Below are 26,084 nucleotides of genomic sequence, written 5' to 3' on the forward strand. Positions count from 1 at the left end.
AATAGGGGGTTGGACCACCACGAGTCAGAACAGCTTCAATGCACCTTGGCATCGATTCTACAAATGTCTGGAACACTATTAGAGGGATGTGACACCATTCATCCATTCCATCATTTGGTGTCTCTCATACTGTAGGTGTTCAATTGAGTTGAGATCTGGAGACAGAAATGGCCATGGCATGTGGTTTACATCATTTTCATGCTCATCAAACCATTCAGTGACCACTCGTGTCCTGTGGATGGGGGCGTTGTCATCCTATGGGGCCATAGTCATGATAGCCAAAATAATGGCCTGCCCAGCATGTCTGGACCTATTTATCAGCATGTTGGTGAAACCTTGATGTATCTGTGATAACGTGAATACCCTCACCTACTTGTACTGGTCGAAAGGTCCTGAACATCAACTCTCCACTCTACGTCTCTGTTTGTTTGAACTCTGTTCAATGCATTTTGACAGACCCTCTCCCTCCCTTCTCCTTGACAGTGATAACCACTTTGGCCTGGTTCACTGGACCCTTATTCATTCTCGGACTAAAAAGCACCCCCATTTAGAGCATCTCTATTGAGTCTTGCTTCTTTGTCAGGGAATAGGCTTAATCTGGGTCCAGTGAACTGAAAACATGGCGACTGTCTTCAAAATCAAATCAAAGTTTATTGGAAATGCTTATGTTTCTAGCTCCAACAGTGCAGTGATATCTAGGAAATATATTGTGTTTTCACACTCTGGGTTGTTTTCTACCGCTCAGTAGGTCTGGCAGCCGACGACCTGCAGGATGGTTTCTCTGTTCCTGCTCGTGTGTAAGTCGCATGCACCTTCCTTTGGCACTATTAGAATTGATGACTGGCAAATCACATGTAGCAGAAAAAGGAAAAAACAGATCCTCACAGCTATTTGTTTCAACAGGGGCGGGATTAAATTGTCTTGTTTTTGGCAGGAAGAATCTCTTTGCCATTATAGTCCATGAGTCCTCTTTTCCACAGGCGTGTGATCACTTGCTGCACACTGATGGAGAATATTTCCACTTGCTGGCACTTGCTTTCTCTAGCGGGAGACATTTTTATTTGCATATTTTCCCTAATATTCAAAATGGTGGATATCATTTTCGTCATGTATGGACAACTTTACTATTGTCAAGTAGAAATTTTGAGTGTTATAAAAAGTGACTTTGGTCATCTCATAAGTTGTATTCGTTTTTTTTGTTCATTTTTATTTCTGTTTAATAAAATACTTATTTTCGTAAAGGCCCCATCAAAGACTGCATGTCTTTTAAAACAACTTGTAATTGACTTAAAATGTTTACTTAGAAAATGAAATGAGGAACAACGTCTGGCTTGTGTATGATTACAGTGTCTGGATATAATCAAAAGCACACTAGTCTTTAATAATGACCTGTAATGTTTACATAATGACAGCTTACACATACTGTAATTATAGTCAATGCGTCTATCCTTTTGTCTGGTTCACTATGCTGTTCATTTGTGAGCATAGGGTTTAAACCCTTCCAAAACAAATAGTACAATAGCACAATACTCATAATATTATCTCCCATAATCTAGCTATTATAGTGCTGCCTTGACATCATATTTTTTAATTCAGAATCCTGTATTACATTTAGTGTTAATCTATAAATAAACACTAAACAGGTTAAAGCCAAAGAAAAGGATAAGAACATTTCAGTTTCTCTGTTCCAGTGCTGGTGCCTGGGGCCCTCCTCCAAGAAGACTGTGATGTCAACTCTTGCCACCCCCAGCTGGGGGACCTGATGGTGGGCCGCGCTGCCCAGCTCTCAGCCTCCTCCACCTGTGGACGGAACGGGCCCCAGAACTACTGCATCCTCGGATACCTGGAGGTCAGGACTTAAACCTTGATAGGGCGGCTCTGCGGTGCGCCGTTCCTAAATACAAACTAGAGACGTGGTGTTGAAGGCAGTGTTGTCTGCATATGTTTACCTGTCTCTGTACACAGTACTAATGTCATAACAGATATGTTCCACAAACAGAGACAGACAGATTGACAAATGCGTGCAGGTACTATAGCTGTGATCCCACGCAAAAAGACATCAGGCTTGCCAGTACCAGGGTTGAGGAGTAACTGATTACATGTAACCTGATTACAAAAAACTGTAACGTTCATCAGTGAATTTACCAGCAAAAAATACTGTAATCAGATTACAGATACTTTAGAAAACTAGATGATTACTTATTTGATTACTTTTAAATTCAAAAAGGATGTTTGCGAGAAAAAATAAATACATTGACGCCTTAGTTTTCACAATGAAATTTAGCTCAGCATTGAAAAAGTTTTCAAGTTTAAGTTTATTTCACCTGAGCGAGTCTGACCACAAGTCAGCGACCGCTATGATGACACACCAAATGCGTTTGATGGATCCTTTTTGTCTTCTAACGCCTCTTAAGGGAAAAATAATCCAAAAGTAACTATCACATTTTGAAAAAACGTGGTAACTAGTAACTGTAACTGATTACATTTAGAAAGTAACCTACCCAAACCTGGTCAGTATTATCTACAGACTTTCAACAGGTTTTAAGCCAGACGTTGAAGGTTAGAATAGTATATAAAGTGTTGTTTTAGAACAACTCTCTCCATTTGATTGACAGCTCTGTGGCTCGCCCTTAAAATGCCTCATACTGCAGACGTGTCTTGATCCGCTACATTTATAGGTCATTACCTGTCTTTTCCCTGAACATGCTCTGGGACTAATTTTTCTGCTCTCGCTATGATGATTGCGTGTATAGTCCTCTTGCTTCCCCTTCACTCCCCTTCACTTTTCTGTCTTTTTCACTCTCTGCCTTTCTCCCTCACTTTCTGTCTCTCCTTCTTCTACTTATCCCTTTCTCTCTCGCAGCTCTTCCCCCTGTTCTCCCTTGACAGGTGATAGGTATGTGGGGTGTGTTCCTCTTTTGCATGTAATTTTCTAGTTCATTTTGGTTCTTTATTTGATTCAATTTCTTATTAGTTAGTCAGAACAGATGCATGACAAATGTTGTTCTCTAACTACCGATTGATAGTTGTGAATAACAGTAGAGGAGGCCAGTCATACCTTGTCTGACTGAGTTGATTTAATGGGATTATTCCAGTGTTTGCGAATGCTTGTCCTCACACGCCTACCATCGCATGGAAGTTCCATACACTTTTGTATGATTTGTGGTCTTATGGCTTTATAAGTTCCGTTTGTTCGTAAAATACTGCCTCCTTTTTTTTGGGGGGGGGGGGGGGGGGGGGGGAGTTAAGAACTAATTGTAGAACAAAACTTTAACTTAATCGCTCACTCAGTTATTGGAGTTGTTGCCATGAGAAACCAATTAGATGTGTAAAACCACTCTTTTATTTTGAGTGACAAAATGGAAAATGTCCCTTTTTGTCTCTCAGGATGGGCAGAAGTGTTTCAAATGTGACTCCAGGCAGCCCTACAACCTCTACAACAACCAAAACAGCCACCAGATTGAGAACATCATCACCACCTTTGGCCCTGAGCGCAAGATGAAGTGGTGGCAGTCTGAGAACGGTGGGTCTCACTCCAGATGTTGTTTGTATGATAGCCAGGCCTGGGTCAAAAACATATAATGTTACTTACGTGAAAGTATTTGAGGTGAGCTATAGCCTGAGTACCGACAGGGCTAACTAAATCACTTGAAAGTATTTGACGCATGTATTTAAACCAAGCCTGATCATATCAAGAGGTGAGCAAGAATGTTCCAGCACCTTAAGAATGGCTCGGCTAGAGCTTACTATACAATGACAGCTATGGAAAATCCCTTTTAGGGACTTTTGGACTACACCTGATACAAAAGACCTTGGCCTTGGCACCAGTAAATGTATTCTTACAACATTCATTGATACCACTATTCATCCATAACTGTAGGGGTTCATCAAGTCAGTATCCGGCTGGATCTGGAGACTCTATTCCAGTTCAGCCATCTCGTCCTCACTTTCAAGGTATCTAACACCCCTTGTCTAAGACCTCTCACAGCCAAACCATAACACAGTGTTCTTAACCATTTTCGCTCTGGCTGCACTGCCACTTTCTGCTAATATTTCCTTTTGTTGACCTTGAAGAGTTTCCGTCCTGCCGCCATGCTGGTGGAGAGGTCCAAAGACTACGGGTACAGTTGGAAGGTGTTCCGCTACTTTGCCGAGGACTGTGCCTCCCACTTCCCTGGGGTCTCACAAGGGCCGGCTGGCAGCACCGATGACGTCGTCTGTGACAGCAGATACTCCGCCTCAGAGCCATCTACTGACGGAGAGGTGAGATACACAAACACACACGCATTTGCATTTTGGTCATTTAGCAGACACTTATCTAGAGTGACTTACACACACACACACATGTAAAACGCAATAACCAAACTTATGGCACATATCTATGATTCCATTACAGGTGGTGTTGAAGGCTCTAGATCCAAGCTTTGACATAGAGAACCCATATGCTCCTCATATTCAAGGTTAGACACAGCTCCTATACTTTTCATTGCATTATTACCATCAGTGGAACAATGTAGAATTATACGTATATATATATATATATATATATATATATATATATATATATATAAAAAGAACATACACACTTTCACCCATTTGAAATGTTCTCCCCTTCAGAGCAGATCACCTTGACCAACCTGCGGGTCAACTTCACCCATCTGTTCACCCTGGGTGACACCCTACTGGGGCGGAAGAAGAGGAACCCTCAGGAGAAGTACTACTATGCCCTGTACGAAATGGTGGTGCGCGGCAGCTGCTTCTGCAATGGCCATGCCAGCATGTGCATGCCGGTGGATGGCACCCGGGGTGACGTTTTAAATGAGCCTGGCATGGTGAGAATGGCGCAGAAAGGGAATGTAGCAGTTGTACTGTATCCATAATGGCCACATTGAATCCTGAACGGGTTTTTTCTTCTTCTTTTTTGGGGTTCTTCGAGGATTGTTTACCGCCGTATATCTCTGATCTTGTTCTCTTAGATTCACGGGCGCTGTGTATGCCAACATAACACTGTGGGCACAAACTGTGAGAGATGCCAGGACTTTTACAACGATGTCCCCTGGAGGCCGGCCGGCCAAACTGACCCACATGTCTGCAGAAGTAATGCACTTTAATGGGCTATTTACTATTTGACTGGTGTTTATGCATGAACTGACTGGAATTCAAATCCGAGATGCTTATGTGGAAAATAGTATAATTGGGAGTGTACTACATTGTATAAGTATTAAATTGGTGTTTGTTTCTTCACTTAGGGTGTAACTGTCACGGTCATTCGGAGACGTGTCACTTCGACATAGACCAGTACCAGGCCAGTGGGGGGGTCAGTGGGGGGGTGTGTGACGGCTGCCGACACGACCGCATGGGTCCCCAGTGTGAACGCTGCCGACCCTATCTCTATCAGGACCCCCAGCTCTCCATGGAAGACCCTCGGGGCTGTATCCGTAAGTCAGCTTCTAGCAGGTTCAGATCTAGATTGGGCTTTTGGTCTTGGCAAATAATCTGCCAATGATTTATATGAAGTTGTCCCTGTAAGTCTTGTACTACTCCCATGAAGTGCAGTCAATAGACGCTTGCATTGATGTCATCCTATATGAAGCTGTGCATCGATGACGTCATTCAATCTCTCTCCATCCTGTTCTAACGGTGGATCTCATTGGCTCCCTCTGCTCCAGCGTGTGACTGTGACCTGACGGGGTCCCTGGATAATGGCCTGTGTGACCCCGTGTCGGGCCGCTGCATGTGTAAGGAGAACGTGGCGGGGGACAGGTGTGATCGCTGTAAATTTGGCTTCTACGGGTTCAGCCAGGAGGACCCCACTGGCTGCCAGAGTAAGAATCTTTACCATGAGCCAGATCTGCTTGACTCATTCTATACCTATGCTGGCCTCCCTGTGGTGCATCCCCTCTCTCTGATTGGTCCTCTGTGTTTAGGGTGCAGGTGTAACTTCCTGGGTAGTGTCCTGACCCCCTACCCATGTGACCAGGTGACAGGCCAGTGTGTATGTCAACGCCTCGCCATGGGACCCCTGTGTGACCAATGTCTGGTAGGACCATGTGTCCATGACAACCAGTGTTGTAGCGATGGAGTTGATTCTTTCTGCCACATTTATTGTGATTTAGCTCTTACCATAAACTGCCACCAACGACCTGATTGATCTCTCTCACTATATCTCGCTCTTGCTGTCTCGCTCTCTCTCTCTAGCCAGGCTACTGGGGTCTGGGGAACACTGTACACACCTGCTCACCTTGTGACTGTGACCATGGAGGAGCCTACAGCAGCACGTGTGTAAAACATCATTGTACAGTACATAATGACTTCTTAAAGTTGCTGTCCAGTGAAAATCTCACGATTTCACTCATATTTTAATTCATTATAGGTCATATTTCATAGAAATCTGGACAGTTACTTTATTTTTATATATGTACACTACCGTTCAAAAGTTTGGGGTCACTTAGAAATGTGCTTGTTCTTGAAAGAAAAGCAATTTTTTTGTCCATTAAAATAACATCAAATTTATCAGAAATACAGTGTAGACATTGTTAATGTTGTAAATGACTATTGTAGCTGGAAAGGGCAGATTTTTTATGGAATATCTACATAGGTGTACAGAGACCCTCATTATCAGCAACCATCACTCCTGTGTTTCAATGGCACTTTGTGTTAGCTGATCCAAGTATATAATTTTAAAAGGCTAATTGATCATTAGAAAACCCTTTTGCAATTATGTTAGCACAGCTGAAAACTGTTGTTCTGATTAAAGAAGCAATAAAACTGGCTTTCTTAAGACTAGTTGAGTATTACATTTAAGTCATTTAGGAGACGCTCTTATCCAGAGCGACTTACAAATTGGAAAGTTCATACATATTCATCCTGGTCCCCCCGTGGGGAATGAACCCACAACCCTGGCGTTGCAAGCGCCATGCTCTACCAACTGAGCCACACGGGACCAGAGTATTTGGAGTGTCAGCATTTGTGGGTTCGATTACAGGCTGAAAATGGCCAGAAACAAAGAACATTCTTCTGAAACTATTCAGTCTATTCTTGTTCTTGTTCTGAGAAATGAAGGCTATTCCATGCGAGAAATTGCCAAGAAACTGAAGATCTGGTACAACGCTGTGTACTACTCCCTTCACAGAACAGCGCAATCTGGCTCTAACCAGAATAGAAAAAGGAGTGGGAAGCCCCGGTGCACAACTGAGCAAGAGGACAAGTACATTAGTGTCTAGTTTGAGAAACAGATGCCTCACAAGTCCTCAACTGGCAGCTTCATTAAATAGTACCCGCAAAACACCAGTCTCAATGTCAACGGTGAAGAGGCGACTCCGGGATGCTGGCCTTCAAAAACAAGGACATTTCTAAGTGACCCCAAACGGTAGAGTATATATTTTTAAGTCTTGGACAGAGCTGAAAGATGGAGAAGAGTGTGCTGAATAGCAGTGGGCCAGATTTGAACCCATGCTGCAGCAGTACATGTGCGCTAGAAGCAGCTGCCTAGACCGCTAGACTACCTAGGCCACACTAGACCTATGCTTCACTAAACTGACGTAACACCTGGGGTTTATTCAGTGAGGTGAAACACTCATCATCAATCCCATCTGTCCTACTCAATACATTGCTATGTAAACATTCTGAACGTTTCACCTCTGAAACAGAATACACCCCAGGCTAAGCATGTTCTGTCTTGCTCCCTTGTCCAACCTTGTTTGGCTGTATCTCCCTGTCTGTTATGTCCACAGGTGCTCTTCATTGGACGGCCAGTGTCAGTGCCTGCCAAACATGGTGGGTCGGAACTGTGGGGATCCTGCCCCTGGACATTTCCTGGCTGCTCTAGACTACTACCTGTACGAGGCAGAGAACGCTGCCCCACTGGAAGGAAAAAACTCCTCCTCTCTGGTGAGGCCTGAGTATGACATTTGACCTCCAGCATTGTGGCAAATGGCTGTGGATGGAATGCTTCAGTGTCACACTTTTGATATTGGATTTTGGCAGCAATTCAAAAACCCTAAGTTGATGTCTGTGTGTGTTCCTCCCCCAGTTGAAACCCACAGACCTGCCTGTGTGTGAGGAATACTACAGACAGCAGGGCTATGACATCAAATATCAAAATGGCCGCTTGGTCCTGACCAGGAGAAGCAAAAGACAAGCCAGGAGGAGAAGACAGGGACAGGTACTAGCAATGGCTCAATACCTTACTTACACAGTACTGGTGTGGTACTAATTAATAACTCACACTGGGTTTCTTTCCATCAGAGGTCCATTCCCCTGGACCCGGGCTCAGCACTCCAGATTGTGCCCCGGGAGAGGACACCAGATGTACCAATCACTTGGACCGGTCCAGGATTCGTGCGGGTCCTGGATGGTGCTGGGCTTAGGTTCACTGTGGACAACCTCCCAGCGTCCCTCGACTACCATCTAGTCATCCGCTATGAACCAGAGGTGAGGGCAACGATAGCAACTAGAAACATCTGAAACCATGGAAACACGCTGTAAGTGTCGATGTGTGTTCGTGTGAAATCATTTCTGTGTGAGTTTGAGCTTGTATTTATTGTGCCCTCAAAGTTGGACACTGTGCTTACTTTGGTCTCTGAAGTCGCCAGATGACTGGATGGCCTCTGTGAGCATTGTTCCATTATTGGCTGGTGACGGAGGTTGTCCCACTAACCCGAAAGGGGAGAAAACCCTCAACATACCTGGGGCTGCCAGGTAAAAGGCAACTGCACTCATTATCATAATATATCAACCGGAGGTCACACCGAGGTGAATTGTACAGTATTTACCTGTATACCCCTAAGTCTGATAACATTATGATTGTGTGTTTGTCCCCAGGGTTGCCATTTTGGATACGCCTGTGTGTCTGAATGCGGGAAGTAGATATTATGTGGACATCACTTTTAGGAAGCAGCCCAACTCTAACCCTCAGTCCAGCTCACATACCCTCATCGACTCAGTGAGAATACCATCACCTTATCATTTGTATCATAATATCATTTGTCATGGGAGATGTAGTCTTCTGAGGTACCCCGGTTAAACCCATGAACTTCCTGTTTCTAGATGGGTCTGATCCCTAAGATGGAGTCTGTGCAGGACTTCTGTTCGCAGAGTGAGCTGGACTCGTTCAGAAGATTCCGCTGTTTTGAGTTGGCTGCTGAGCAGGAGACCCTGCCTGATGTGTGTTATGGCCTCATTGGAAGCCTGTCGGCTCGCATACACAACGGTGCCATGCGTGAGTAAAGCCTGGCCTACACTAAACAATATCTCCACGTTATCACAGTGTACACTGTGGGTATATACTCATTCTGGCGACAGAAATCAGCACTTGTTTTCAGCTAGCTCTGAGCTCTGAGCCCTGAGCGAAGGTAAGAGACTTTGAAAAAAGCCAAAGTGTGTATGGGTAATGCCATTACCTGTGTCTCCAGTTTGCAGGTGTAACATCCAGGGTTCTCATGGCCCATACTGCAGTAAATTCGGAGGGCTCTGTGAGTGCAAGGCCAACGTGGTTGGCCGCTGCTGTGACTCCTGCGCCCCCCTGAACTTCGGCTTCGGATCCAACGGCTGTGCACGTATGTCACCATGACAACGGCTTCCTATGGTTACATTCTATGGTTACATACCATAATATATATATACATATATATGTGTGTTTGAAAAGATGCTGTGAGGTCTTTGTTGTGTTTTGATTGTGACCAAACCTTTTCCTGAATAAGAGAAGATATTCTCTCTCTCGTGTTCTCTCTCTCTCCATCCTCCTCCCACCTCCCCTCCTCCAGCCTGTGAGTGTGACCCTCGCGGTGCAGTGGCGGAGCTGTGTGACCAGGTCAGAGGTCAGTGTCCGTGTCGTATGGAGGTGGGCGGGCGACGCTGTGATCGTTGCCTGTCAGGGTACTACGGCTTCCCACTGTGTCGGCCCTGTAAGTGCAACGGCCTGGCTGAACTGTGTGACCAGGACACTGGAGCCTGTCTGGACTGCAGGGAACACTCCACCGGATACAATTGTGAGAGGTGAAGGCTCTTTCATTTTTTTATTCATTTCCCTATTAGAATCAACCCATATCTATAGCCTGGTTCCATATCTATGTGTGCCAACTAGTCTGATTATCATTATTTCTACAGTCACAGATCTGCCAGTGTACAGTGCACACAGTGTCAATCAGACTGAACAATGAATGTTGTGTGTTTGGTTGCTCCAGCTGTGTGGAGGGTTACTTTGGTGACCCAGTCTCCAGGGAGCCCTGTAAGCCTTGTCTGTGCCCTGACACTCAGTCCAGTGGACGGTTCTTTGCCAGCACCTGCAACAAGGACCCAGAGTCTGGTAGCCTGACTTGTGACTGTCTGGCTGGACACACAGGTGTGTGTCTGCATGTGCACTCTTTTCAACATTTGATGAAAGCTACTGGCTAGTTTGACTGCTCAATACTGACCTTTGAACTACGTTTCCCTCCCCGCCCACATTCCATTCAGGTCTCCGCTGCGATGCCTGCTCCGCTGGTTTCTACGGCGGCCTGACCGTGCCGGGCGGCGGCTGCGACGAGTGTCTCTGTAACAACAACATCGACCCTGCTGACAGTGACGCGTGTGACAGTGTGACGGGCGAGTGTTTGCGTTGCCTCCACAACACCCAGGGACCCCGCTGTCAGAGCTGTAAGCCTGGCTACTATGGAGACGCACTGGCCCAGGACTGCAAAGGTATAGCAGGGACACACAGTATCAAAATCGTCATCAAATCCCATGACTGTTTGGATATGATATGTGGCTATTTATGTGTGTTTTACTGTCTTTATTTTTGTTTGCGTGTTCCTCAGAGTGCTCCTGTGACCGGCAGGGGACGGATGTGACCCAGTGCCCTCTGGGCAGCCCGTGTTTCTGTGACCCGCTGACGGGTCAGTGCCCGTGTCGGGCGGGCGCGGTGGGAACGCTGTGTGACGAGTGTGCCACCGGCTTCTGGAACATTCAGGGAGAGTACGGGTGCCAACCGTGCAAATGTGACCCTGCTAACTCCTTCAATAACCACTGTGACAAGGCATGGCCTCTATAACCCTAGCACTTCATTTTACATACTTGGATGTATAAATAAAGATACAGTTGAAGTTGGAAGTTTAGTGCATGACACAAGTCATTTTTCCAACAATTGTTTACAGACAGATTATTTCACTTATAATTCACAATTCCAGTGGGTCAGAAGTTTACATACACTAAGTTGACTGTGTCTTTAAACAGCTTGGAAAATTCAATGCTACCAAATACTAATTGAGTGTGTAAAATTCTGACATATTATTCTGACATTTCACAGTCTTTAAATAAAGTGGTGATCCTAACTGACCTAAAACAGGGAATTTTTACTCAGATTAAATGTCAGGAATTGTGAAACTGAGTTTAAATGTATTTGGCTAAGGTGTATGTAAACTTCTGACTTCAACTGTATACAGTCAGGTCCAAAATGATTGGCAACCTTGTTAAAGATGAGCAAAAAAGACTGTATAAAATAATAGTGCAGATACTGAGCTATATTGTATGCTCCACATTTTTGGGGAAAATTCTATTTTATAGTATACTAATACAATTGCTTGAAGAAAGGTTTTGTTTAAAGGGGAGGTCAAAAACACAATTTTCCTGTGTTTTATATACAGTGTACAAAACATTACGAACACCATCCTAATATTGAGTTGCACCACCTTTTGCCCTCAGCCTCAGTTCATCAGGTCAAGGACTCTACAAGGTGTCAATTGTTCCACAGGCCCAATGTTTCCTATAGTTGTGTCAAGTTGGCTGGAAGTCGTTTGGATGGTGGATCATTCTTGAAACACACGGGAAACTGTTGAGTGAGAAAAACACCTACTACCATACCCCGTTCAAAGACATTTAAATCTTTTGTCTGGCCTAAATCTTTTGTCTGGCCACATACACAATCCATTTCTCAATTGTCTCAAGGCTTAGAAATCCTTCTTTAACCTGTCTCCGCCCTTTCATCTACCCTGATTTGAAGTGGATTTAACTGGTGACCTAAATAAGGGATCATACCTGGATTCAACTAGTCAGGCTGTCATGGAAAGAGCAGATGTTCCTGTTGTTTACACTCAGTGTATATTTCAACACTGAGGTTGGAATAATATCGTGAAAATGATGATAATGCACTTTTAGTGCATGTGCTGTTTGAAAAGACTGCCTGAAATTTCAGTTTGTTTGGCTGGGTGGTTTTTCTTTTCTTCACCAGGCGGTATAAGTTAATAGACCAACAACAGAGATTTTCCCCTCTCTGCCAAAAACAACTAGTTTTCAGGTAACACATCCTTCCCGTTAGGCTCCTCCTCTGGGGTTTGTGGTATATGGCCAATATACCACTTCTACGGGCTGTATCCAGGCACTCCGCTTTGCGTCGTGCATAAGTACATCCCTTAGCCGTGGTATATTGGCCATATACCCCCACGTGCCTTAATGCTTAAATATACACTGAGTGTACAAAACATTAGGAACATCCAGGTGAAAGCTATGATCCCTTATTGATGCCACTTGTTAAATCCACTTCAATCAGTATAGATTTCATGAGGTGGCAGGTAGCCTAGTGGTTAGAGCGATGGACTAGTAACCGAAAGGTTGCAAGATCAAATCCCCGAGCTGACAAGTTAAAATCTGTTGTTCTGCCCCTGTTCCTAGGCCGTCATTGAAAATAAGAATATGTTCTTAACTGACTTCCCTAGTTAAATAAAGATGAAGGGAAGGAGACAGGATAAAGAAGGATTTTTAAGCATTGAGACATGAATTGTTTATATGTGCCATTCAGTGGGTGAATGGGCAAGACAACATTTTTAAGTGCCTGTGCCTGTGCAGTTCTTGGCACAAACCAGTGTGCCAGTGCAACGCCACTGGGTTTTTCATGTTCAAGTTTCCCATGTGTATCAAGAATGGTCCACCACCCAAAGGACATCCAGGCAACTTGATACAACTGTGGGAAGCATTGGAGTCAACAGGGGCCAGCATCCCGGTGGAATATTTTGACACCTTGCAGAGTCCATACCCCAACAAATTGAGGCTGTTCTGAGGACAAAAGGCAGGGGTTTAACTCGATATTACGAGTGTTCCTAATGTTTTGTATACTCAGAGTACATAAAACACAGAGAAATCACGTTTTTGACTGCACCTCCCCTTTAAACAAAATCGCTTTCTCTGAGCAACTGTATTAGTATACAATAAAATAATAATAAAAAAATGTAGCATACAATATAGCTCAGTATTTGTGTTATTTATTTTATACAGTCTTCTTTGCTCATCTTTATCAAGGTTGCCAATAATTATGGACCTGACTCTGTTCTATACTATTCTATGTCAAAGCATGGTACAATGAGATATTTATTAGTCCACACTATATATGTCTTCATATTGGACTCTTTAGGTGACTGGTCATTGCCAGTGTCGTACTGAGTTTGGAGGAAGACAGTGTGATGAGTGTGGGGAAAATCACTTTGGGAACCCTGACCTGCAGTGTGTTTGTAAGTTGTGGCCGAAAGTGACGATTGATAAATGGCTAAGTATTGGGTCTTTTAGTTTCTAGCACCACAAAGAGAGACAATAGTGTTTCACCGTGAAATAATAATGATTGACACTTATCCCTTCCCTCCTTATCACGTCTCCATAGCCTGCGATTGTAACATGGAGGGTACCGCCCGCCCCGCCTGCAACCCATTGACGGGTGAGTGTCTGTGCCGCGTTGGTGTGATGGGTATCTTCTGTGATGAGTGTGCCCCTGGGTATGACCAAGTCTTCCCCGCCTGCTTCCCGTGCCACCCCTGTGCTGTCCTGTGGGCTGACAACGTCACCGACGTCCACCGTGCCGCCCAGAGGATGCGCACCTTCATCCCTGACCACGGCGAACAGCTGGAGCCTGGACACAGTCGTCAGTTGCAACGAATGCTGGAGATGCACTCCAAGCTGGACTATCTGGGGAACCTGACAGGGAGATCTCTACCTCGGGTGAAAGACGTGGAGAAGCTGTGTGTCAGAATCTCGTACGTAAACAGCATTTCTGAATATTGAACCATGAGGTGAAATGATTTACACTGTACGTTTAGCAGTAATCTTGGAGCTGTACACATTTTTCTTCCTCACAGGAAACTCAAAGACTCCATAGACCCCAACGCCATCATCGTGGACTCATCATCTCTTCTGAACACTGAGATCGACAACATCCACCACGAGTTCAAGATGCTGTTGGATAACTTAAGGAACAAAATCGGCGAGGCTCCAACACTAGATCTAAAGGAAATGCAGGGTACATAGGGCCATATTGTTTACAAAATAAAATTGAATTCACTGTAACTTCACTGTGTGTAGAGAGCAACTCTATATAATGTAATGTGATCAAATGTAAAGGGTTTCTGATTTGTCTGGACTTTTATTTTGATGCTGATCCAGAGGCCCTGGGTAAGATCCGGAAGCAGCATGCAGACTTCATGGCTGATGAGAAGAAGGTGAAGGAGGCCGAGAGGGCCCTGGAGAACTCCATGGACACACGGCAGGAAATCAAAGACCATCTGTCCAGCTGCAGCATCTTGGGAGACATGGAGGGGCTGGAGAAGAAGGTCAAGGCTCTGAGTGTGGCCAAACTCAACAAAAATGTGAGTGTCCCTTATTGTAGTGCTTGCACTGCATGCATCAATAGAGTGATGCGTTAGCGTGAATGGCAGTCTGTTTCAATTGTTGCCAGCACCATTTTGGTAGTCAGGCATGGACATATTTGGATATAAACCATGTTACACTCTTTGGCTCCTCCTAGATCTGTGGAGGCCCAGGTGATGAGGAATGCTCCAAATCAGAGTGTGGGGGTGCGCTGTGTCGAGACTTCCTGGGACAGAGAGAATGTGGGGGTCCTACGTGCAAGGGCAGCTTCCCTGTGAGCCACAACGCCACAAAAACAGCTGAGCAAGTAGCGAATGACCTTATCGACCTGCTCCAAAAACTAAAGGACTCCAAGATCAAGGCATGTTCCCAAATAAACTCTACAGATGTGTTACTTTATTTCTGCTTTAAAATGGGAAAATATATATTTAATACACAATAGTGTATGACACAAGTCTCAATCTCTCCTGTTCAGATCAATGAGGCCAAACAGATGACCCAAGGCACCCAGGAGCAGGCAGAGGATCTACAGAAGAAGATCACTGACAGCAAGGAGATGTTTAAGAGGGAGAAGAATGACACCAAGGACCTCATCAATAGGGTCAAAGACTACCTCACAGGTCAGTGTGATTGTTGGCTGGATATAAGCTTTTAAAGATCCCTTAAAAATTAGATTTTATGACTTGACTTGTGTGGCCGACTTCTCTGCTAACAGATGAGATGGTGACACCAGAGGACATAGAGAATTTGGTCAAGGCTGTTCTGGCCATCCAGCTGCCGGGCTCTCCGGACGACATCCGCTCCATGATCCAGAACATCCGGGGCGTGCTGACCAACTTCATTGAGTTCAAGGAGGATCTGAAAAAACTAAAGGACCAAGCCAAGACAGCCCAGGACCTGCTGGAGAAAGCTCAGGATATCAGGTTAGCCAGTACCATGTTTTTTATATGCGTAACTGTCACATTGTATAAACCTGCAGGCTAAATGACCCTATTTGTACCATGGCTGTCAATGTATTAGGGACAGAACCAAGGGTATTGATGTTACGGATCTCAAGAAAACCATGACGGACACTGAGAATACACAGGACAAGGTCGAGCAAGACCTGGAGAAGGCTAAGGAAAGCAATGGCGTGGCGGACAAGATGATTAAAGAGGTCATTCTCTCTTAACACCTTCAGACTCTCTCTCGCGCGCTCTCTCTGTGTCTCTGTCCCTCTACCCATCCCTGCTGGTGCGTATTTGTATTAGTCTAAACATCTATCAGACTCTTTCGCATAACTTGATCTATTTGTCATGGCCCCGCAGATTGAGAAGAAACTGAACAACATAGAGACTAACTTGAACTCTACTAGAACTCCAGAGATGCTGGAGGAGATTGAGGTTCTGAAGAGCAAGACAGAGATGAACAGAGAGCAGGCGGGGCAGGCCAAAGCTGATGCAGATGCAGCCATAGGTGCCGCTACTGACGCAGAGAAGGTACGTTGTCTCCACTTGATAACCACTACTCACTTACCACTTTGGTACGATGTCGTGATACTGTGAGTATAATGCTAAATAGGTATGGGTTTTTGTTTTTCTCCGACTTATTTGCCAGGGGCTTGACAAGGTGACTACGCTGTTTGGTAGGCTAAAGACGGGAAACACAAACCAGAACAATAATGAAGTGGCCAACGAACGCCTGAAGAACATTACTATGGAGGCAGAGAAAGTCGCAAAAGATGTCCAAGATAAAATTCAACAAATTGACGGTAAGTCTCAGGACTTTAAAACAGAGCTATCCAACTCCTATCCTGGAGAGCCACTATGTGTGCAGGCATTTGTTCCACACCAGCAGTTACACACCTGTTTCAAAGAATTGACTAATCATGGTCTTCATTTTCTCTTTGTTGCTTCAGACTTGGAGAAAAAGATCCAAGACTTCATCAGAAACAAAGAGGACAAGGCCAAGGAGGTTGCCATGTTGCTGGAGATGGTAGAAGCCCTCCAAAAGGAGATTGCTGCGCGTGTGGATGGTTACATTAACTGTACCTCCTAACACCCCCAGGTGGATCAAGAGATGATTCAGGGTCACAGACATCTGATCTGGACCGCTGCGCCACAAAAGGCCCTGCATCTCAGTGCAAGAGGTGTCACTACAGTACCTGGTTCGAATCCAGGCTGCATCACATCCGGCCGTGATTGGGAGTCCCATAGGGCGGCGCACAATTGGCCCAGCATCGTCCGGGTTTGGCCGGGATAGGCCGTCATTGTAAATAAGAACTTGTTCTTAACTGACTTGCCTAGTTAAATAAAGGTTAAATAAAATAAAATAAAAAGCTCTTGAGTTTTGCTGCTGAATTTGAGAGTGTAGTTCTCCTAACGCTCCACAGGGAGGCGTTTGGTGATCATGAAACTGACAGTTGAGAGAGAAGCCTCTTGTGTGCTCTTCTTTACTTTATCTTGTAATGTGAATTATTATTTTACCAACCTGGCCTACTTATCTGCTTACATGGTCTAATGTGAAAAAATGGGGAAAGCTTTCTTGCTGACCCTTTTCAGGTTATTCTACCTCTACATTCTACCTCTACTCTGCCTCTACATTCTTTCCAATCATTTTCCAGTTTGTACCCTGGTCTTTGGTGGAAGTAGACCTCTTTGTAAGATTTGACAGGTATTTTGTGAGCTTGTTATTGGCTTGAAACAATGTTGCCCCCAGCCTGGTTTAGGATGTGATGAGATTTAACACACTATCAGGTTTGGAATGGGTCCCAGCTGGGTTTGGAATGCGTCCATTGGTCACTACTCTGGCCCGGAATGTTCACTCTCTTTTGCCTTTTGTACAGGTGGGCATTAAATGTACATTGTCAATTTTGTAATTGATGTGTAAAATCCCAGATGTCAGTTGCATTAAGCTCCCGCATCCACTTTAAGACCCCCCCCCCCCCCCCCCCCTCTCGGTTTTACTCTCTCTGCCTCTTTCTCTCTACCTCTCTTTTACTCCATCTACCTATTTCTCTCTCTACCTCTCTTTCTCTCGCTCTACCTCTTTCCAGCTCATTGACCATGTTTTGTGGTGAGGAGAACACACCACTTACTACTAATGTAATTTCCATCCAGCTGTTAATGGTTAAGTGCCATGTTTGTTTTGCTTCAGTAAGACTTTGTGCTCTATACAATTGAACTGAGTTAGCAGCCTTTATTGCCAGGTTCTAGATCTGTATATGCTTTAGCCAACTCTTCTGACTGTCAGACTAATAACACGACAGAGAGGAGTTGGCTAATAAAGCATAAACAGATCTAGAGCCAGGCTACAGTATTTACATAGTAGCATTGAATTATACTTTTCTTCCAAAAGTCAAATGACGTTGCAGAATGTGGGTATGAAATAAAACCGGGTACCTCACAGGTAGAAATAAGATGGCTTTTCATCAAAGTAAACGTGTGGACATGGACGGAAGGCGTATGAACAATCGCTAGGGCTATTGTTTGCTCAAATCCTAGTCAGTGGTGAGTTCCATCCCATTCCTCCCAGGACACAGCTAGTCCACTCACCCCCGAGAATGTGTCACAGACTGGGGTCTGAATCCCCTCCCTGCCCCCTGGTTGTGTTTTTAGACGGGAGGAATTCACAGACCACTGATTGCTCTGCCTGATTGAAGGTCGCCACTGGTTTAGTGTGATGCAACTAATTACAGAAGAGGGCGATGGTTATTTGAGAACCTTTTAAACCTTTTGAAGTATTTGGTTGCGTTTGTCTGTTCTTGAATGGACAGATTGTGGTATGTTTAGGCTGTCAATGGTATTTCTTACCATGGATTATTAGGAATTATTTCAGAATGAGAGATTGCGTTCACTGTATTAGCGTAATTTAACGAAGGCCTACATTTATTTTTGCAAATGAGACCCCTTTTCTGTGTTGCAAGACTAGTCGCATGTCCCTTCAGGTATCATACATCTTTGTTATTTTCAGCAGTAAAACCAGGAATGGTTCATGAATATCACAACTATGTTTTCAAAGCCATGTGATGCGGTCAATAAGTTCTTTCTTTCTTTCTTTAATATGCTTAGTGGATGTGAACATGGTCTAGTTTCTTTGACTCAAAAATCTTATTGAATCTGTTCCCACAGTCCCCCTCTGTCTTCTCACAGATAATTGAATTAGGACATCTGGCCTGTTTCTTCTCCAGCCATCTGAGCTTTTGCAGCAACACACCGTGTTATGTAATTATGGTGGTAGGTTATTCACTGTAGGTGATAGTTCAGTCTTTGGTGCTAACCTGTCATTAACAACAACTGTACAGGAAAGTTACAAGGAAAAACGTTACAATTTGAGATCCAATGGATAGCTCCAATAACAGGGTAATAAGTGGTGGTACATACTTTTAAGTTCCGCTTGGTGGAGGGAAACTCACTGTTCAAGGCTCTCTTTACCTAATTTCCCTCCAGTACAGTAAATTTGTAGAATAGCTTCAGTACCTAGATGTACCCCCTGGTTTACCTGTGCCTAGGGACATAGGGTAGCTTCCTGCCTTGGTGGAGAAACGTCCTTTGTTCTAGATGAGTAGGTATAGATGGGGGTTAGTATCTAAGAGAGAACCATTTCACAATCCCATGAAATGTGTGTGTGTGTGTGTTTTGAAAGTTCTCTCAATGTGTGCAGAGTGAGATGCTGTCAGCATAATCCTTTGTAGCTGAGATGCTGTCAGCTACAAATAATCCTCCACATTTTAGATAACCCGAGGCTAGGCCTAATGATTTAACTCCTATGTAATTCGTAGTTAAACATATTTTACAAGTTGATGAGCACTTGGAGTTTGGTGGTTTTTACTTTATTGACTGAACTGGGATTTTTGAATAGGGGGAGGGCTAGTTACTGTGCGCATGCTTGAGGAGAGGGGAAGAAAAAAACTCAGTTTGTTCAGTCGCGACAAGAAAAAAGGAGGGGGGCAAAACTATACTATAAGGAACCACACACAGTCCCACTGAGAGGACCGCAACAGAAGAGGTGGAAATATCAACAAAAATGTTTATATTTCAGATTGCGACCATGCTATGTAAGTTACATTTTTTTCAAATGTTTTCTTAAGAACGCATGGCCAACATTGAGTCAACTGAAAGAACACAATAACGTTGCAAGTCATTCATAAAATACTGTATATTCCTATAGGGACATTTATTCTTATAAGGTTTGAATAGTAAACGCTTCATAATTTGATTAAGTTTTATTGTGGAGTGGTTTGGCTTTTTGTTTCACTGTGAACCATCTTGTTCTTGTTATAAACTCAGCACGAGACAATTAAAGAACTTAGCGCATGTGACATTAATATAGCCTAAATCAAAGGCTCATAGGCTTGTGTTTTCAACAACAACAAAAACTGTTTTATTATGTAGGCCTAGCATAGGTACACCATTCTGAGCACTTTAAGAGAGTGGGCTAATGTAGCCTATTCCTATACTTTCATTAGAGATATTTGATAATAAAAAAGAACTCAAACAACCTTGCCTGAATAAATTTCATTGTTCAAATCTGCCTCCTCTTTGCATAGCCGCAGGGGCGTGCGTCCTTGCCCAGGTAGGCACACCCGAGTTCAGCGATGTATGCACGGAGGGGAGCTGCTACCCGGCTACCGGAGACCTTCTCATTGGCAGAGCACACCAACTCTCCACCAACTCCACATGTGGCCTCCACCGGCCCGAGACGTTCTGTATCGTCAGTCATTTACAGGTAAATGTGTCTGGCACAATAAAGAACTTATTTGAACTAGGCCCAGTATGTTATTATAGGCCTATAGACTTAATTAACTCTAGGCTTTTAATCATACTCATATTGTTATGACAAGTTGGCAACAGTGAAAACCTAATACAGTAAGACTATCAAAAGGCTCCGTTATTGTTATAGTGGCACCAGCGCGTTAAGTAAAGTTAGCCTGGCTAGTAGCTACCATATTCATCACAAGCAAGCTCTCGTGGTTTGTGGTGTCAGCAGTTGGAGTCTCTCATTCATGCCTGTAGTAGCGAGGGAGATAAGCAATGGTGTAGTAGTGCCTGGAGAAGTGGGTATACTCATAAGCAGTGGTGCCTGGAGAAGTGGGTAATTTTGCCAACATTTCCCGGGAAGGCCATGTGGAAAATTGTATGCGAAACAGTGGCCTACTATTTAAAATAACAAATGATGCTGTCAACTGAGTCAAATTCACAGGTTTCAGATGTATTTTTATTGTATTAGATTTTCGCTCTCAGTCGCACTTTTTAACAGAAAAACAACAAATTGGATGTTCTAAGTCCACTACAATGCTTAAACCACATCAGGGGACCACTTTTGAGGTCTACGGGGAATGGTGTAGTTAACCTTTAATTCAAGTGTGCAGGCACCTAGCACTGTTGTTTGGTTAGCGTTTCTGTAGTGTAAGAGATGGAGTTTGCTAAACAAATGGCCACTGGATTGATGCAAATAATCATTATATAATTCTGCCAGGTTAGGCTACTTTGTAGCTAGTTAACATTTAATTGAGAAGATTTTTTGGCAAAGCCTTTCCATCTACCAGAAGACTGTTAGGCCTATCATTAGCATCTCTATATTTTTCCTGTTCTTTGATTGTTTGAAACCTGGACATTTTAGTTCATATTATGAGGCATTTCTTACCTTGCTTCAAAGTAGCCTAGACTAGATCCCACCATAGAAACATTATATGCGTTCTCATGTTCTACGGGTTTTAAAATTAACTTTCTTTCATTGTCTAGCAGCCAAAGGCATCATCCTAGTCATATTAGCAACCCATTATAGTTGTTGCATCTTTAGATCTCTCCTCTTTCTACATTTCTAACAGATATTTCCATCTCGGTCCATGGAACCGCTCGTATGTGTTGTATGCATTTTAGAACAGGGCTACCGCCGTGTACACATTGCTGTGCATTAAACGTGACCATGGATATGTTTCTTATTTTACGGTTGAATAAATACAGTTACATTAGTTTGTGAGAGAGCCTTAACTTTAGGCTATTTACTGTGTTACAAAAGTAATATTGAATTGTATTTGGTTGAAAACGCAACCAAATATCAACATTTAAAGGAGATGAATCTAATGCTTGAATAGTTTAATCTGAGCCACTGGCTTATATTCATTAACTTAGATTTTTGGTTGAGATGAATACATGAATCCAACATACCAATTATTAATTTGTTGACAAACTGGAATTAAAGCCAAACCTTCACAGTGGCACAGATAGAACTACTCAAGCAGAAGATAGCCTACATGTTCTTCGAATGTTGATATTTGGTTGCGTTGACAACCAAACACAATTCAATATCCAGTTTGTTTACAAATGTATTATTGATATGTAGAAAGAGGAGGAAGGGAAGCGCTACTAAGGTACACAATAGTACATTTTGGTAGACAGAATGTGCTCTTTGGTAAAAGGGGTAAATTGGTCATCAAAAAGAAAGGAAGACCAAGGCACTCTTCATATAATAAATTAAAATGCCTTTATTTGTATGGCATGTTCAATAGAAACAAGGTTTTAAAAATATGACGCGCTTCGGCTGCATGACCTTCGTCAGGGAGTACAAAGAAATAATACAATGTCCTCTTTTGAACAGCTTTTCCAATTAGCCCTAATTTGAAGAGGGAGTGGTTACAAAATTGATTGGACACACCTAGTAAGAAATACTATACACATTAAAAAGTGAAATACTGTAGCTATGTTATCAAAAAATTCAACTCCAAGCTAGAAGTATCAGAACGCCTAGAAAGGTAATTCTAACCTTAAATATGACTGGGAGAAGTGTCAAGAATAAGAAAGCAGTATATTCCATAGTACACTAGAACACAGCAAACATGGATATTAATGATATGTCTTTGCACATTCTTCCACTGCAAATCTACCATTCCAGTGTTTTACTTGCTATATTGTATTTACCTCACCACCATGGCCTTTTTTTGCCTTTACCTCCTTTATCTCACCTCATTTGCTCACATTGTATATAGACTTATTTTTCTACTGTATTATTGACTGTATGTTTTGTTTATTCCATGTGTAACTCTGTGTTGTTGTATGTGTCGAATTGCTATGCTTTATCTTGGCCAGGTCGCAGTTGCAAATGAGAACTTGTTCTCAACTAGCCTACCTGGTTAAGTAAAGGTGAAAAATATATATAAAAAATAATGATATGTTGAATGAATAGGACCAAATCAAACCTTAAATGCACTTTTAAATCAAGTTTGATTTGATTTAGTCCTATTATATAACTTACATTTTTGGTTGCGATGGAGACATGAATCCAACATATTAATAATTAACTTGAAGATTACATTTTAAATCAACCAAAGCTTGAAAGCCAGAGGCGGCAGGTAGCCTAGTGGTTAGAGCATTGGGCTAGTAACCAAAAGGTTGCTGGATCGAATCCCCAAGTTGACAAGGTAAATATCAGTCCATCTGCCCCTGAACAAGACAGTTAACCTACTGTTCCCTGGTAGGCCGTCATTGTAAAAAATATTTTTTTCTTAACGGACTTGCCTAGTTAAATTAAGGTTAAATGTAAAAAACCCTAGGACTATATTTATTGTCTATTTTTAGTTGAACCCCTTGGTTGAATTGAAACAATAGCTGTTGATGACTTTGCAAATGCTATATAGGCCTAAATAGATGATATATCACTTATAAAGTATTATAAAGCATGGTTACATTTATTTTACTCTGTTAAGAGGATTTGCCCCCTTTTTTTCAATTTTTGCCTAAAATTACATATCGAAATCTAACTGCCTGTAGCTAAGGCCCTGGAGCAAGGATATGCATATTCTTGGTACCATTTGAAAGGAAACACTTTGACGTTTGTGGAAATGTGAAAGGAATGTAGGAGAATATAACACATTAGATCTGGTAAAAGATAATACAAAGAAAAAACAAACCGTTCTTTTGTATTTTTTTGTACCATCATTTTTGAAATGCAAGAGAAAGGCCATAATGTATTATTCCAGCCCAGGTGCAATTTAGATTTTGGCCACTAGATGGCAGTGTATGCACACAGGTTTAGACTGATCAAATGAACCATTGCATTTCTGTTCACAATTTTGTATCAAGACTGCCCAAATGTGCCTAATTTGTTTATTAATAACTTTTCATGTTCAAAACTGTGCACTCTCCTCAAACAATAGCATGGTATTATTTCACTGTAATAGCTACTGTAAATTGGACAGTGCAGTTAGATTAACAAAAATGTAAGCTTTCTACCAATATCAGATATGTCTATGTCCTGTTCTTGTTACTTACAACCTCATGCTAATCGCATTAGCCTACTTTAGCTTAACCGTCCCATGGACGGGACACTGATCCCGAAGAAGTTTTAAACCTACCCTTTGGAATTACTTCGATAGCAACAGTAAATCTATTTACTTATTAAGAGATATGGATAATAAATTCATTCTAAAAATTAAAACGCTCTTGCCGTGGTCAATTTGGCATAGAGATTTTATAATAATCACCTTAAGGTTTACAGTCAATCTCTTGTCTGTTGGGGGTGGAATATATAAATGGTATATATTCAAAATATTCCTTGTCCTTTTATTTTCAATACTTCCTTTCAGATATGTTTTCTTTAAACTCCTGCTTTCTCAATGTGAGCGTAGGAGTGGGATGTTTGTGATTTGGGAAGGATTGGTTTGGGAGTCGCACAACCCTCTGAGTTGTCTAGACCACTTCCTGGCTCAGTCACACAATTACTCTAGCAGCATTATTGAGGTTCCGACCAACAAAAGAGTTTTGGAACGTCTTCAATGACTTGAAAGTGGCTGTGCCAGCAGCTTGGACGCATGGGGGCTCATTGTAGCCTACTGACACAGACATTACATGGCTAGAGATATCTAAACTCTCAAACACCCGTCTGTGTAGTCAAAGCTCCTGGACACTTGAGAAGCCACCATCAAAGGCTTTTATTTCCCCTAACATAAAAAGACAGACCTTTCCTTGTTTGAGAAATATTCCTATTTTATCAGCTTTGTAGTTCTAAACCCGCATCGGTCTGTATTATATCCTCCTATATCCAATGTACTACTTGAGAATACTTTCATGACGTGCATCTGTTTAAAGTATGGTATGTCCTGAGCATGCTAACATTTTAAGATTGAAATCTAATCTAATACAATTTTTTATAATGTATGTCACCACTAAAGCAGAGAGAAACCAGATTGTGATCCAACAGGATCCTAGAGAGGGTGGAGGTTCCATGTCTTATCAAACACATCTATATGTAATGGAATTTAAATTCTAGTGTGTGGCTGTGGGCACAATGTTTCATGGTCTGGATGTGTAGAAGATTTAGAATATTGTAAAGTTGTTTCTTCTCAAGTGAAGTGGTAAAAAGACGCTGGAAGGATATCTAGATGGTGCTGAATTTGAACCCTTAAGTGTGTGTACACATTCGCAAGCACACACACACACTGTGTGTCTTCTGAACATCTGGTGGCCAAATGAAGCCTACATTGTCAGCAGCCTCAGATAAGCATTCGCTGATGAGGCCAGGGCAAGATAGGCTCCTATTTTTAAAGTAGTTAAGGGCCTATTTGGCGCAATCACTAATTTCAGCATCTATATCTACTCTTGATAAAATAACTCATTTTCATTCACTTCTGTATGAATGGGCTTTGTTCCTTATCTGTCCCCGATTGGGAGAAATCTGCTTGGCATCACTGGCAGTCTCATCTCTCTCTTTCTCCCAACCCCCACGGTCTCTTCAGGATGAGAAGAAATGCTTTTTGTGTGACTCCACCGACGTCTACGTCAAAAGCGTGGTGAACACCACCACCGGCCACCGGGTGGAGAACGTCGTGACCACATTCGCCCCCAACCGCTTGAAAACCTGGTGGCAGTCAGAGAATGGTGAGTTCTCGTGGGAAAAAAGGGTGGGGGGCTAGTAGGCAGAGGAGTTCAATTAATGGTGACTCTCTCACTCCCGCCTCTTGGCATATTTTCACCCTCCAATCCCTTAGCTTTAATCAATGTGAGGGAAGACTTCAAAGAGAAAGCAGTAATGGCTGACCTGTCGTAAACTTTGGAATAACAGGATGAACCCATTGGGAATGATTAGCTAGGTGGCCGTTGGGATGACACACCGTGTACACCATGTAATGGATGCTAGTAAGGAAGTTCTCACTTCTTACTAGGCTTGGGCGGTATACCGTATATACATTACAGTTTAAACTCTTTTTTTGAAGTTTTTCAATACATTTCAATATTTGTAGCAACCCATTTAAATAAATACCTGCTGTCAACTTGTGCAGTACGTTAGGAGATAATGCAGATCGCGTTGATCATTTCACCTGTCACATTATTTTACATTATGAAGCTTACCGTAGTTCCCCAGAACAGTTGAGCCAGTCACATGTTTGTTTGTAAATTGCACGATGGGAGAAAGCAGGAGCAGGTGTCCAGCTGACAGGGGTCGTGTTTTATATTGAAAGTCAACAGTGTTTTTTTTGCTTCAATTGAGTGATCAGGGGCGTGCAA

The 26,084-nt window shown here is 42.9% G+C and overlaps 2 protein-coding genes across 2 annotated transcripts in view; both read left to right on the top strand.

Annotated features, from left to right (window-relative positions):
• Nucleotides 1-772: 772 nt before the first annotated feature.
• lamb4 (laminin, beta 4) lies at nt 773-16,641 on the top strand. Its single transcript, XM_039000429.1, has 34 exons — nt 773-797; nt 1,692-1,849; nt 3,388-3,523; nt 3,881-3,954; nt 4,075-4,263; nt 4,397-4,460; nt 4,618-4,832; nt 4,977-5,097; nt 5,250-5,438; nt 5,670-5,825; nt 5,928-6,040; nt 6,199-6,278; nt 7,734-7,890; nt 8,033-8,164; nt 8,248-8,433; nt 8,588-8,700; nt 8,824-8,944; nt 9,049-9,220; nt 9,414-9,557; nt 9,765-9,996; nt 10,185-10,342; nt 10,456-10,680; nt 10,797-11,014; nt 13,382-13,478; nt 13,625-13,994; nt 14,097-14,257; nt 14,401-14,603; nt 14,762-14,965; nt 15,080-15,224; nt 15,320-15,527; nt 15,625-15,760; nt 15,912-16,082; nt 16,201-16,354; nt 16,502-16,641. The coding sequence occupies exons 1-34, from the start codon at nt 773-775 to the stop codon at nt 16,639-16,641; spliced, it is 5,367 nt and encodes a 1,788-aa protein (XP_038856357.1).
• A 2,912-nt stretch (nt 16,642-19,553) lies between these two features.
• LOC120054138 (laminin subunit beta-1-like) overlaps nt 19,554-26,084 on the top strand; it is a 34,326-nt gene continuing 27,795 nt past the window's right edge. The window contains exons 1-3 of the mRNA XM_039001552.1: nt 19,554-19,639; nt 20,132-20,310; nt 25,316-25,457. Coding sequence (XP_038857480.1) covers nt 19,609-19,639; nt 20,132-20,310; nt 25,316-25,457 — 352 coding nt within the window. The 5' untranslated portion in view covers nt 19,554-19,608. The remainder of the gene's footprint in view (nt 19,640-20,131; nt 20,311-25,315; nt 25,458-26,084) is intronic.

Source organism: Salvelinus namaycush, chromosome 9 (assembly GCF_016432855.1).
Source record: "Salvelinus namaycush isolate Seneca chromosome 9, SaNama_1.0, whole genome shotgun sequence".
Lineage (NCBI taxonomy): Eukaryota > Metazoa > Chordata > Actinopteri > Salmoniformes > Salmonidae > Salvelinus > Salvelinus namaycush.

Coding starts and splice junctions, on each gene's coding strand:
- lamb4 (XM_039000429.1), top strand. CDS start 773: ATGGTTTCTCTGTTCCTGCTCGTGT. Junction 13,479..13,624: donor CCCTGACCTGCAGTGTGTTT/GTAAGTTGTGGC, acceptor ACGTCTCCATAG/CCTGCGATTGTAACATGGAG. Junction 16,083..16,200: donor CCGCTACTGACGCAGAGAAG/GTACGTTGTCTC, acceptor CTTATTTGCCAG/GGGCTTGACAAGGTGACTAC.